Source organism: Diceros bicornis, chromosome 39 (genome assembly GCF_020826845.1).
Source record: "Diceros bicornis minor isolate mBicDic1 chromosome 39, mDicBic1.mat.cur, whole genome shotgun sequence".
Classification (NCBI taxonomy): Eukaryota; Metazoa; Chordata; class Mammalia; order Perissodactyla; family Rhinocerotidae; genus Diceros; species Diceros bicornis.
Window position 1 is genome coordinate 3154146 of NC_080778.1, and position 12065 is coordinate 3166210.

Sequence of the window (12065 nt, forward strand, 5' to 3'; positions counted from 1 at the left end):
TGTTGATAAATATTTTGATGTCCATAGGTAAATGGATATTAAAAATGCACTTAGAAGGAAAACACGTAACCACAAGGAACAAAGCTCGAATGCTGAGGCTGCCTTTGTGAATGCTGGCAATTTTTTCACCCGAAGTCGATCACAGAAAATTCATGTTTTTACTTAGCCTGTGCTCCCTCAGCAGCTCAATACTTTAAACCTAGAATGACTGCTTTCTTCCGATAAGAATTTATGAAAAACTTCATTTGAAAAGGCCAGAGGAAGCATACATGCAATCAACTGAGAGGGTGAATGAAAATTACAGAATCAGTTTCCATGGAACCAGCGACAGTCACTAACCAGACATGAAGGGACCCATTACCTGTCCACAAAATGTCAAAACAGTCTGTTTTAAATCTTTTTGTAGCAAATGCAATCCACGCAGTTTTAAGGATTTTGAGCTAAATTAGCCAAGTGTTTTGACATCTCTGAAATTAGGTCAAAAGCAAATACTTATTATCAAATATTTCCATTTTTATGACTAAAACTATAGTTAGCTTGGCATATACTGAGAAACCTTTGAAAGAACTTAGAAAATTTAATAAAAACACCAAAATTTGAACTATATTTTGGTGGTCAAGTCGTAAGAATTATTTGCACGACTCATTGGTAATCAAGGAAAAAGATGGGCTATACACTTAACTTCAAGAAAACCAAACCACTTTCTAGGTCTCTTAAATCAGTCCTTACAAAGCGACATTAGGCCCATTTTTACCTGAATTCTTATTGGTTTTGTTCTGTCGACTTTTAACTTGTTCAGTCCAAAGTGTAGGGTAACGTGATGCAATATCTAATAAACCAAAATAAAATGATAATTGTTTTTAGTTCATCATGAAAACACAGTTTCTCAATTAAAGATTTCAGCAGGTAGCCTAACAGCTAAAAAAAATCAGTATAATAAATAAATACATATCGTACATTTTTAAAGAAATAGTTAAAACAATTATGTGCATGAGACAAAAGGAAATAATAATATACATTTAAAAAAATTTTTAGCATGTGTTTTTTTCTTTCTTTCTTCATCCAAAAGTGTAAATAAAATTATATGAATCCAGACAGCCTCCACTTGAAAGAAGCAGGTTTTAGTAAAAAGCCTCAATATACAGAAACATATGCTTGTGTGGTAAAGAAGGATATTCACGTAACCTACGGGGTTTTCACTCAGCTGAAAGGGTCAATACAACATGCAAGATGTAAAATACAATTCTTGCCTAAAACATTTCAGGAACATATCTTTTTTAGTAAAATTATCTAAAAAATATAATTCAATATTTACAGTGTGGATCGGTCATACTAAGTGCCTGAGAACCACACTGAAGCAGACGGGAGAAACATCTTGTGTACACAGGACTTTACAAAGCTCACCACATTGTGGTGAACACACAACGTGACAGACGTGAAAGATGAACAGGGGAATGGCATAGACTATTGCACCCTTTTGAAATATATATTTTGTATTATCCAATTATAAAATTTCAACTCAGAGATTTTGATTTTAAAAAAGGCCTTTGCGGTGTGCTATACAAAAGCAGCATGGCAACATTCAAAAGTCTTGCTCCAAAGCCATCAGGAAAGGTAGTGGGTGCCCCCACAAAGTTGGAAATGGCCAAATCCAGTTCATTTTGGGTGGAGTTCTAGCAAGATGACTTGACTCTACTTCCCTGGGGCCGTGACCACCCTTGTTCTACTCCCCCCCAAGACCCTATTTTGTCCTGGGCTCACCTTCTTCATCTCCTTGAGGTTGAGTCTCCAACGCAGGAGCTGAGGCATCATCTGAATTCAGAACGGAAAAGATTTGCAAGGAGACTACAATTATGAGAGTAAGTTAAGTAAGTGTGCATACAGGATGGATGCTAAGGATTTGCAAACAGCCCCCACCAATTAACCCAAACCACAACCCAGGACCCATGTAAAAGTGGACGCTGAGACAGGGGCTTGACTGAAACAACACAGGGATGCTCTAGTGAGCTGCTGCTCTCAGATGCAGCTCAAGGCTCAGAACACAGCTCCATGAGGGAAGTGTCAGGTGTGGTTCTAAAACTTCAGAGCCCTTAGTAGGCACAGGAGGGATGAGGAAGAGACAGAAATAACACGAGCAAGGAAATGTAGCAGAAGGAATGGAAACTCAGGTCAGAAAAGTCAGTGAGTTTAGGTCACTGGATGATATAGGAAGAGAGAGAGCGTGGCGGGAGTGGGCATGGGGTGGGGGAAAGGCAGATCTCCTTGGCATAGCCCTACTTTCCTGAGTGGCAAGAATCCCTCAGTGAACTGCTGCCCTGTGCATCTCTACACACCTTCAGGCCCCCTCCGTGCACTTGTGCAGTAGAGTGACACATCTGAGAGACTGAGGTGTGGGGGAGAGGGGAGGGTCGGAGTGGAGGGGCCAAGAGTGGAAGCGGCAGGGAATGGAGGAGAGCAGAGTGTGTTACGAAAGGACTCTACATCGGTTCATTGAAGACGTGCATCCCAAATGAATTATGTTTATTTGGTTGAAAAACACACTTTGGGTTCTCTGGTAAAGTATAAGGTTTTAAAGAGTTCTGAGACAGGACAACACAGTGACTGAGCTTCTAGAAGTCCCACTCCAGACAAGTGGGGCCCTTGCAAGGACGCGATTACAAGGTTCTTGGGGCTCCAAGAACCAGCCTAGTGTGTTTCACTCAAGCTCATGCATGTGATTTTGTTAGATAGTGATTTCAGGGTCAAAAGACAAACCGGGGCGGAGATAAGGGGCTTATCTAGTCAACTGTGATTCATACTTTCCCAGCTGTCTGAAGAATAAAAATGAGGTTTCTCGTAAGATCTTTTCAGGGGAAAACCAAAACGAAGTTTTTAAAAAATCTTTAACTTTGAACAATCTCTTGAAAAGGGTTTGCTATTTGTCAAAATAGTGACAAAGTGTAACATCGTTTATTTGAGATGTCCAAGTCTAATATGGATAGTAACCATAAGCTGAGAGTATTTTGCTATTGAATATTTTGTAAACTTCTTCCAAGAAACTAAATCAAATGGGGAACATATTTAAAACATATTTAACATATTTGAAAGTCTTACAAGAACAAGCTGAGAAAAAGTCTTTAAAGAACATACTTAAAAGTCTTTTGGAATGACAACAATGAAGTGCATTATCAGTGCTGTGCCTTTCTGCTGAGGTCTCAGCAGGTCACCACTTTGGGGCCACCAGCCTGCTCCCAAATAACTGGGTCTGTGCTAGACTGAAGGCTCAGCCCAGCTAACTAGGTGAGCCAAGGGCAAGGTGAGAGGACAGCGATGCGCGCGTGCCTCATGCTTCCCTCCCTCCTACTGCTAATTCCAGCACCAGAGGCTGTTCTGTTTTCGCCCTGTGGCCATCTTCCCTCCATCAGCATGACCCTCCTCAGGCCACCATCCATGCCCTGGTCCCTTGAATAGTTCTGTCCCAATGTAACAAAACCTACTGGCAGCTACTGAGCTCCGCCTTGAGAAAATGAAACACTACTGTGGAGAGCTGCGTGCTCTTCATTTTCCCTCTACTAGAGCTTATAAAACGTCTCATTTTTATCCATAAGCCAGCTTTGTTGCTTAAGTTCAGGTATTTCCTACATTACATGCACATTTTAGATCAAGGGGCTTCAGGAGAAGGAATGTGTTTTGTCTTAAATTCCTTTCTGTGCCCACATGCCAATTCTTCAGGGATTTTTAAAAAAAAATTTTTACAGTGGATTCAGCAGGCATCACAATGAGCAGGATGAGGGAGTGCCCTCTGAAATAGTGTTTCCTTCCTCCTCCTCCCTTTCAGCATTTGATTGTTTTTGTGTTTTGTGTGTGTGTGTGTGTGTGTGTGTGTGTGTGTGTGTGTGAGGAAGATCAGCCCTGAGCTAACATCCATGCTAATCCTCCACTTTTTGCTGAGGAAGACAGGCTCTGAGCTAACATCTATTGTGATTGGTTTTTCTAATCACGAATATTGTCACTTCCTCTTCTCTAAATATATTGATATGCCCACCCCAGTGTCTTATAGACTCAAAGCCAAGCAATTCACTCTAACGTTCTGTGCAACTTTAGCTCATTCCTGTCTGATGGTAAACCTTCCCTCAAGCCAGTGTTGTGACTACGCCTGCCTGTCACTCTCTTCCACCTTGAAAATGGTCTATTTTCGTCAACTGTGAGGTTTTCTGCTCCACATTAGAGCTGGCCCAACCTTCACACCCACCCTGGTCCACTCAAATACCTCTTCTTCCATGAAACCACTCCATCGACTCTTCCCTCTTCTAAACCCTCATTGAGTGCTCTCTACACGGTTGACATTTGCTCACCTGCCAGTTTGTGTCTATCCCATGTATTTATCTTAATAATACAAAGACATTCTACCATCTTTCCAGGGCAGAACAGTGCCCGCCATAGTTTCAGCACACAATTAATAGAAGTGGGTTGAACAAAACTCAATTCTATTTGATTTTATAGAACTGGGTTGAATAAAACTCGATTCTATTTGGTTTTAAACTACTTTTCTTTATTACTGGTTCATATACTCCAACCTACATCAGAAAAAAAAATGCCAAAGATTTTGGTACTAAAACATTTTTTTGATTTCACTTTGAAAATGACTTCTTATTTTAAAGGTTGATATAAGATGAAAATGTGTCACTGGGTCCAAAGGGTGATCACTGAGGAAGGGGCACAGGGACAGAATAGGACTCATGGCAGGTCAGAGAGAAGAGATGGGCTTGGATGCCATAGAGTGGTTCCAAAGGAAACAGCTAACTGTTCTATCTGGTTCTTGTTGGCACCAGCCCCAGAGAAGTGACTGTAACAGGTGGGAAAATTATTCCCCTTCCATATGAGGAGGAGTTGAGACATCTTTATCAGTGGCCCTCAACAACTGATATGTTTTAGAATTACATGTAGAGCCAAAATACCAAATCCGAGTCCCCTCCACTGGTACGGACTCTCGGATAGCACCTAACAACATCTACAGGTGGTCCCAACACAAGCCAAGTCAGAAGCCCTGTGGGGACACAAGTGGGCAGATGACATGCCCAGCACCTACACGTACCTGGCAATCCTAAGCATTGAATAGACGTTTGTTGAATGAATAAATAATTAACAAACTGCTTCAGCTCTCATTATCATCACTAGTATATGTTTCAATTTTAACTTGAGAAGTTATTTTAAGGCTCAGATTGGATTAGCTGTAATAGATCATCATGAAAATTCATTTTAAGATAGTTACCTGTTTTTCCTGTGCCTTCCCGTGAAGGTAACTTTTCATTTATAGAACCTAAAAGGGGAAAACAAGGAATGAAATTATTCTTGGCTCTCAAATGGTCATCAATAATTGTTACACAAATATTTTATTCCATTTTGATTGTCACAGTGCTTTGTCACTTTCTAGTTAAATTATACAAGCTACCTAGTACCCTGGTGTGATACTGTCGTCTAAGTTCTAAACTAGAAAACATAAGATCAGTCTTACTTCTTGAACTAGGACTAGTTGAACATGTACACAAGACATTTACTGCACAACATATTGCAGTTTCTTCATCTGAAAAATTTCATAATAACCTTCTTAATACACATCCTCATGTTGGGGTAGTAGAGTGGACTAGATTTAAAAAAGGAAAATTTTTTAAATTCTAAAAAGTTATGCAACTAAAGATAATTAAAAACCCTGGTGTCCACTTGATTCTGATTTATAGAAAAGAAAATTGAGGAACCCTCATTTTGTAGAGGAGAACAGGAAGTACACTAAGGCTAACCAAGTAATTTATGACAAACATTTTTTAACACATATTATAGTGGAAGAGTTGTATTAGAAAGATTTGTTCTTTCTTCCCCATTAGATTGGAACTGCTATAGGTACCAATAGCTTTCCTCATCATCATTCACCTATTCAAAGGGATTAAAAAAAATTCTGCTCAGAATTAATTTGGAATTTATGTGCTGATTCAGTTCAGAATAGTCCATTCAGGAATCATTCAGAATTACCACAGTCACATGCGAAGTAATACTTGTTAGCAAAAACAGCTCATGAAAGAGAACTTGAAATTCATTGTTTTTTCAATTTTGAATATGACATTGAAATACAGACCACCATTTATACTAACGATATAAACTTTATGATGTTTTGAGAATGTTTATCTGTTTCTTGGAAATATAACAGGGTTGCAGGATGAAACGAACAAGCAGTTCCTAGAAAAGGATCTTGAAGGACAGAGAAGATAATGCAACCTGGTGGGTACTATTCATTCTCTGGAGATACTGAGGGAAATCACGTGAAGGTGATGGGTTCCCAGACACTTACCCAAACTCAAGTCAGGGGTTCACTGAAAGGAACAAAATACAAACACACTGGACCTGTATCCACAGGGCCGACTCCAGGAAAGCTGCGTGGGGCTGTCATGTGACTGTTCCACGGTCTCTGCTCCAAATCCTCCCAGGCTGCTCCCAGCACAGGGAGACATACCCATTTCTCCCCAGTTGCACGTCCACGAAGGCACTGAATAGCGTGCACTTGCAAGCTGAGCTTTGTCCGTGAATGAGAAGGACCACGATTCTCCTGGTTCATCTATTTGTCCGTTTGAGGCGCTCCCTAAAGCAGCTGTTGGTCATTCCCAGCTGTTGCGTTACCATCAGTGAAAGGTTACATCATTTCCAGGCGTTAAAACACAGGATTTCACTTCTGGTAAGAATCCCCTGGGACCTAAAATGGGCCTCACTGTGTGGCCTTCTCATAAAAGGTTCCGAATCCTACTTTTCTTGTTTCTCCTTTTCCCCTTCCATTTCTTTTTAGAGTCTGGATTTCTTAAAGAGCTTAAGGTTCTTAGTCATTAGTTTATCTTTATCATGTGTTTCTGCAATGAGTCAAAAAAATGCTTTCTACTTTTGACTGGAAATGATAATATTTCGGAAGTATTTCTGAATAAAACTATGTAGGTTTTAATATTCTGAGCTAAATGTTGTTTAAAAAGAAATAACAGGCCCAAAATGGAGTCATCTGCCCCCACCACGGCAACCCAAGACTTAATTACAGTTTCAACCCATTCCAGGAATGTGACCTTTTTAACAGTCGATCTGCAATTTCCTGACTAGTGCTAGTGGGGGAATATGCCTGATGAAACCCCTGCCGTTCCCCTCCCCTAAAAGAAGATGTCCTGGCCCGAAACAATTCTTTTCTTTTGCTAATAACTTCCTTACCCTGTCCTCCTTCTGCCTCTAAAAACTTTCCGTTTTGTACAGCTCCTCAGAGCACCCCTCTGTCTGCTAGGTAGGATGCTGCCCGAGTCATGAATCATTTAATAAAGCCAATTAGATCTTCCAGTTTAATCGGCTGTACATTTTGTTTTTTAACAATGTAAATATCCTAAATAATAATTAGATGTGCACCACGAGAGAGTTCCTCAATTGAACTAAGATAATGTTTTGTAATCTAAGGACTGGAGAATAAAAACTGCTGATTAACAATTCAATTAGAGGCTGAGATCTGAAGACAATGTTTAGAAATTATCCATCTCTGCCCTCAGGCATCCCTGCTTTCTCAGAATCAACCAACATTGGGACTTGCTCCCTACCAGCTCTCTTAAGTTCAATCAGTATTTACATAAATAAATCCATAAGAAAACAATTCCATCTTATTCTTAATATATAAGAAATAATTTTAAAACAAAACCAAGCGTCCCTTGATAATCTGTTCCATGATTCAAATACAGTCATGTACCACATAACAACAGATGTTTCGGTCAGCAATGGACCGCATATACAACAATGGTCCTGTGAAGTTAGTATCATAGAGCCTAGGTGTGTAGTAGACTGTACCAACTAGCACATCCTACAGTGTTCACACAATGACGACATCGCCTAATGATGCATTTCTCAGACCGTATCCCCATCGTTAAGTGACACATGACTGTATGTTGCAACACAGAATTTAGAAGAAATTCGAAAGGGCACTTACTTCATCTTCCAATTGCCTCTGGACAGAAAGACTTCCCCAGATTTCCTCGCCCCAGCTTTCCCTGCAACATCCTGTCCTCACGGATGTGGGAAACAGCTGAACCTCACTCTCCAAATGGCAAAGCAACTATGCAGACTAGAACCCATGAATCCAGATTCACGAATCCAGAACAAAAAGAGCAACCCTTATTCTCTCATTACTTTTTTTCTGGAGATAAGGATTTGCTAAAGAACTCCCAAGATTTCGGAACAGGCAAGATTCGAGGGTGTAGGTGCAGAAAAGAGGCCTTGAAATAGGGAGTTGGGAAAACAGTAAACAGCTTTGCAAACCAGGGGCTGGCTGGCCGTACCTGCAGGATCTGATCACTGTCCACAGACGGGAAGACTGTGCTAAAAGCTGCTCCTCAGAATCGTGTTTGAAAGGACACATTTGAATTCCTTCCATTTGTGAGATTTCATCCCATTTAAGTGCTATTTTAAAAGGGTGGCTTTTTTAGCAATTAGGGTATGCGTTTCTGGTGGGGGAAACCACAGAAACACAATGTGAGGAGCACGTCCAAGGTTGAAGGGAGGAATAATGAGCTACCGAGCCTTGTGGTTCCGAGCCCTTGGTTCAAAACCAGCTTCGCTCAGCAATACCTCGCTCAGCAATACCAACTTGTTGCCAGAATAGCCCCAGGGGAGGACGGGGTGTTTTGCTCAAAGAGTTGGTGGTCTAAGACAAGCTCCTTTCACGAGTCCTAAGTGCACTTTTAAAACGAGGAAGGCCAGGGAGACCTGTGATGTGCATGGCCGGAGGAGGAACGAGAGGGTCTAAGGAGGTCAGCTCCCTGCGGGCGAGCACTCCTCCAGCACACAGAATCAAGGCTCCGTCAGAGCACAGCTAAACAAGCCATGCTGATGTATCCCTGTCTGGGAATCTCACGTCAGGGGCAGGTTTACAACATCACATGGCTTTGATACAGGAATAAAAAAAAAGAGAGAAAGAAAAAGGAAAAAGGAACAGAAATAGTGAGTGATACGTTCTTCCCGTGTTTTCTGGACAAGGATTTCTTTTGGCTGCAGTTTTGAGCAATCCAGTTGACGCTGGGTTCTCTGAAAGCAGATCCCATGAAGCCCTGTACTTCAATATTTGTCTCATCATCCCTTCCAGGACCTTCCTCCAAGGTAAAAATTACTGGGCTTTTCTCAGGAGCTGTCCGGTTGCTTCTGCCCTCCTGCTAGTCAGGACAGTATGAGGGTGACGTGAAGGAATGACTGGGGACATGGAAGGTGTGGCGTCCTAGGAGGAAGGCAGAATGTGCGCAATAGAACAAATTCACAGCCTACCAGCTCCTTGACCCTGGTCAGGTGCCTTCACCTGTCTGAACCTCAGTTTCCTCCTCTGTAAATGGGCCGTGCAGAGAATACCTGCCTCATAGGGTTGAATGAAGTTGGCAGAGAAACCAACATGTGAGAGACATGCCATGAATGTTCACTTGAAATACTTCAGGACGCTCAGATATCTACATGTTATATCTACACGGCATGTAGCCTCCTTCTCCACTTATGTATATTTTATATGTAGCAGGGGTGACAGAGCCTGCTCCCGACAGAGAGCAATGCTGGCTCCACTCAGAGACAGCAGTTAAAATGCACAGCCACTGAGAGGGCACCCACGGGCCTGCACGACCTCAGCCTTTCTCTGTGACCACTTTCATTCATTCATTCATTCAACACTTTCATCATGTGCCACAGAAGAACAACGCAAGGGATACAACACTAAAAAGTTTAGTCTAGTTTGGGGAGATAGGCATTAAATAGTGTACATGGCTAATCTAGACAGTTCTTACTGTGTGTGGGTCATCATTCTAAGATCTTCACGTACATCAAGTCATGTAATGCTGACAACAACCCTGTGAAGTAGGCAACAGTATTATGCCTATTTTACAGATGGGGAAACTGAGACCAACAGGGGTACTTAACTGGCCCCAGGTCACCTCGTTGGTAAGTGGCAGAGCCAGGATCCCTGTCTGTGCTTTTAGCCCTTAGGAGAGCCCACTTAGTCTGGGCAGTCAGGATGGGACCCTCTGAGGAAGAGGGAAAGGGGAAGAGGTCCTAGGCAGAGAGGACAGCCAAGTGGATGGAAGAGTGCAGGCCTGTAGTGCAAAGAAGCCGGGCACGTCCAAAAGGACAGAGAATGCTCGGGCTCCTCCTCCAGGCTCCAGAAGTGTCCTCTGCAAACTCCTCATCTGTCATTCTGTGCACATCTTCTATTTACAAGGACACACCTCCCCAGGCAGGGACCCTCATATCATCTCGGCCTCCATGGAGCCTAGTCAGCCCTGAATGAGACTAGGAACACCTGAGTGTAGCCTCTGATGTTTAATGAAGCGCTGGCTAGTTCCAGGTGGCGCTATTTGATTTCAGACCCACTACTCACTCCTAACTGGGAACAGGCCCAGGATGGAGAACAGAGGTGGAGAAGGGCCCTGCGGGAAATGGTGCCATGGGGGTGAGAGGGCCAGGTGCCGAGCCCCCTCTTCCCCACCTCCCCCCCGGATGGAAGGCGATGCTGAAGTCAGAGTTCTTGAAAACCAGCCAACCCCGCGTCGCTCTTCTGTCAAGGGCCAGCCCTAAAAAGAGTACCGGGGTCATCGCACAGGTGAACCAACATGCACAATGGGAACAGCTTGGGTTCGATTTTTAGTAAATCAATATAGCATTATGCCTTCCCAGTTTACCTCCCAGAGTCGTTGGGAGACCCAACTCAGTTCGTGTTTGTGTCAAAGTAGTTGAGAAAGCAGGAAGTCCAGAGCATAACATGCACCATCCACAAATCTTTAGGTCTGTTTGCAAAACGCTCTCAGTGCAGCCCCTCACAACTGTGTGCTGCCTCGACCCCTCCCCAGCTAGACCCAACGCTGGGAATTACGGTGTTCTTCACAAGACCAGCACCTGAGTCAGATCAGTCTTACTCTTCATCAGGGTAAGACAGGAATTGCTTCCTGGTACCGGCTGATCTGATTCAAAACCAATTCCACTATGATGCTTGCTAGGTCTTAGTAGATTGTGGGGGGGGCAGCTTTAGTGAATGCCATGTCTTTAATGTATATAATAAAAGATATTATATATCCATTATATATAGCATATAACAGAAAGAAGTGACACCTTACACTAGGTGAGTGATGGTCTCTAGACACCATGACTTGAACTACCATAGATTTTGGGGAATACTGGCTATAACGTAGTCAGAGAAGGAAACAGGAAGCCTTCTGCCTGTCTAACCTCATGTCTCAGTCGCTGTGGAAATAGGAAATAGAGACATTTCCTAGAGACTTCCAGGTCCTGTGAGAGGTTGGAAGAACAAACTTCACAATTAACGAACAGTTCCAACCGGGGATGAAGTGACACAGACCTCCCAGTCTGCTGAAGTTTCCCTGCAGGGGTCCCTGTGCCGGGGACAGGACATGGCTCTGAATGCTCCAGGCCCCAGGGGACAGGCAGGCAGCTAACAGAAGGACGTTTTGCACAAGGTGGGCTGTTGGGCGAGGGGCTTTTGTGTCTGTGCTGCAACACCTGCCCCCAGGGCCCAAGAGGAAGCCGCCTCAGCCCTCCCTGCCATGACAGCAGCCGGTGGGGAGGTGGTAAAATCTCTTGGAGAGACTGAGGTCCTTTCCCCTCAGGCTGACAGGGAACCACATCTCATTTTCTCTGAAGAGCTCAAACGGCCAGAGCATCTTCTGCACGTTCAAGCTGTACCCAGCCGGTCGGAGACAGTCTCCCTGGAGGTCCAGGCACAGCTCCCTCTATCCCTAGAGCAGCCCAGGGGACGCCAGCCACCGGAGCGCCTGCAAGGAGTTAACTAGCTCCTTCGCCTTCTTGTGAGGAGCACAGCAAAGAATAGAATATTCTTTATGACAACTGGCAGCCCATTATCTTAAGATGTGGACTGTGTTCCCCAAATGTGATAAAATTTTCATCCAAGGAAGAGATCAGGCCTTCGTAGCAGTCAGCTGCCTCGCTTGAGGTGAGCCAGAACCCCAACACCAACCAGCTGAGGAAAGAGAGGAAGCTGTTATGTGAACATGGCACATCCTGCCTGGACTCCTCTG

At 43.3% G+C, this 12065-nt stretch overlaps 1 protein-coding gene across 1 annotated transcript in view; it reads right to left on the reverse strand.

The window, feature by feature from the left end:
- The window catches only part of SMOC2 (SPARC related modular calcium binding 2), a 179658-nt gene that overhangs the window by 98604 nt on the left and 68989 nt on the right, over window positions 1-12065 (reverse strand). Inside the window, exons 5-7 of the mRNA XM_058534294.1 lie at window positions 5252-5299; window positions 1762-1845; window positions 755-829 (exon numbers count right to left, since the gene is read on the reverse strand). Coding sequence (XP_058390277.1) covers window positions 755-829; window positions 1762-1845; window positions 5252-5299 — 207 coding nt within the window. The remainder of the gene's footprint in view (window positions 1-754; window positions 830-1761; window positions 1846-5251; window positions 5300-12065) is intronic.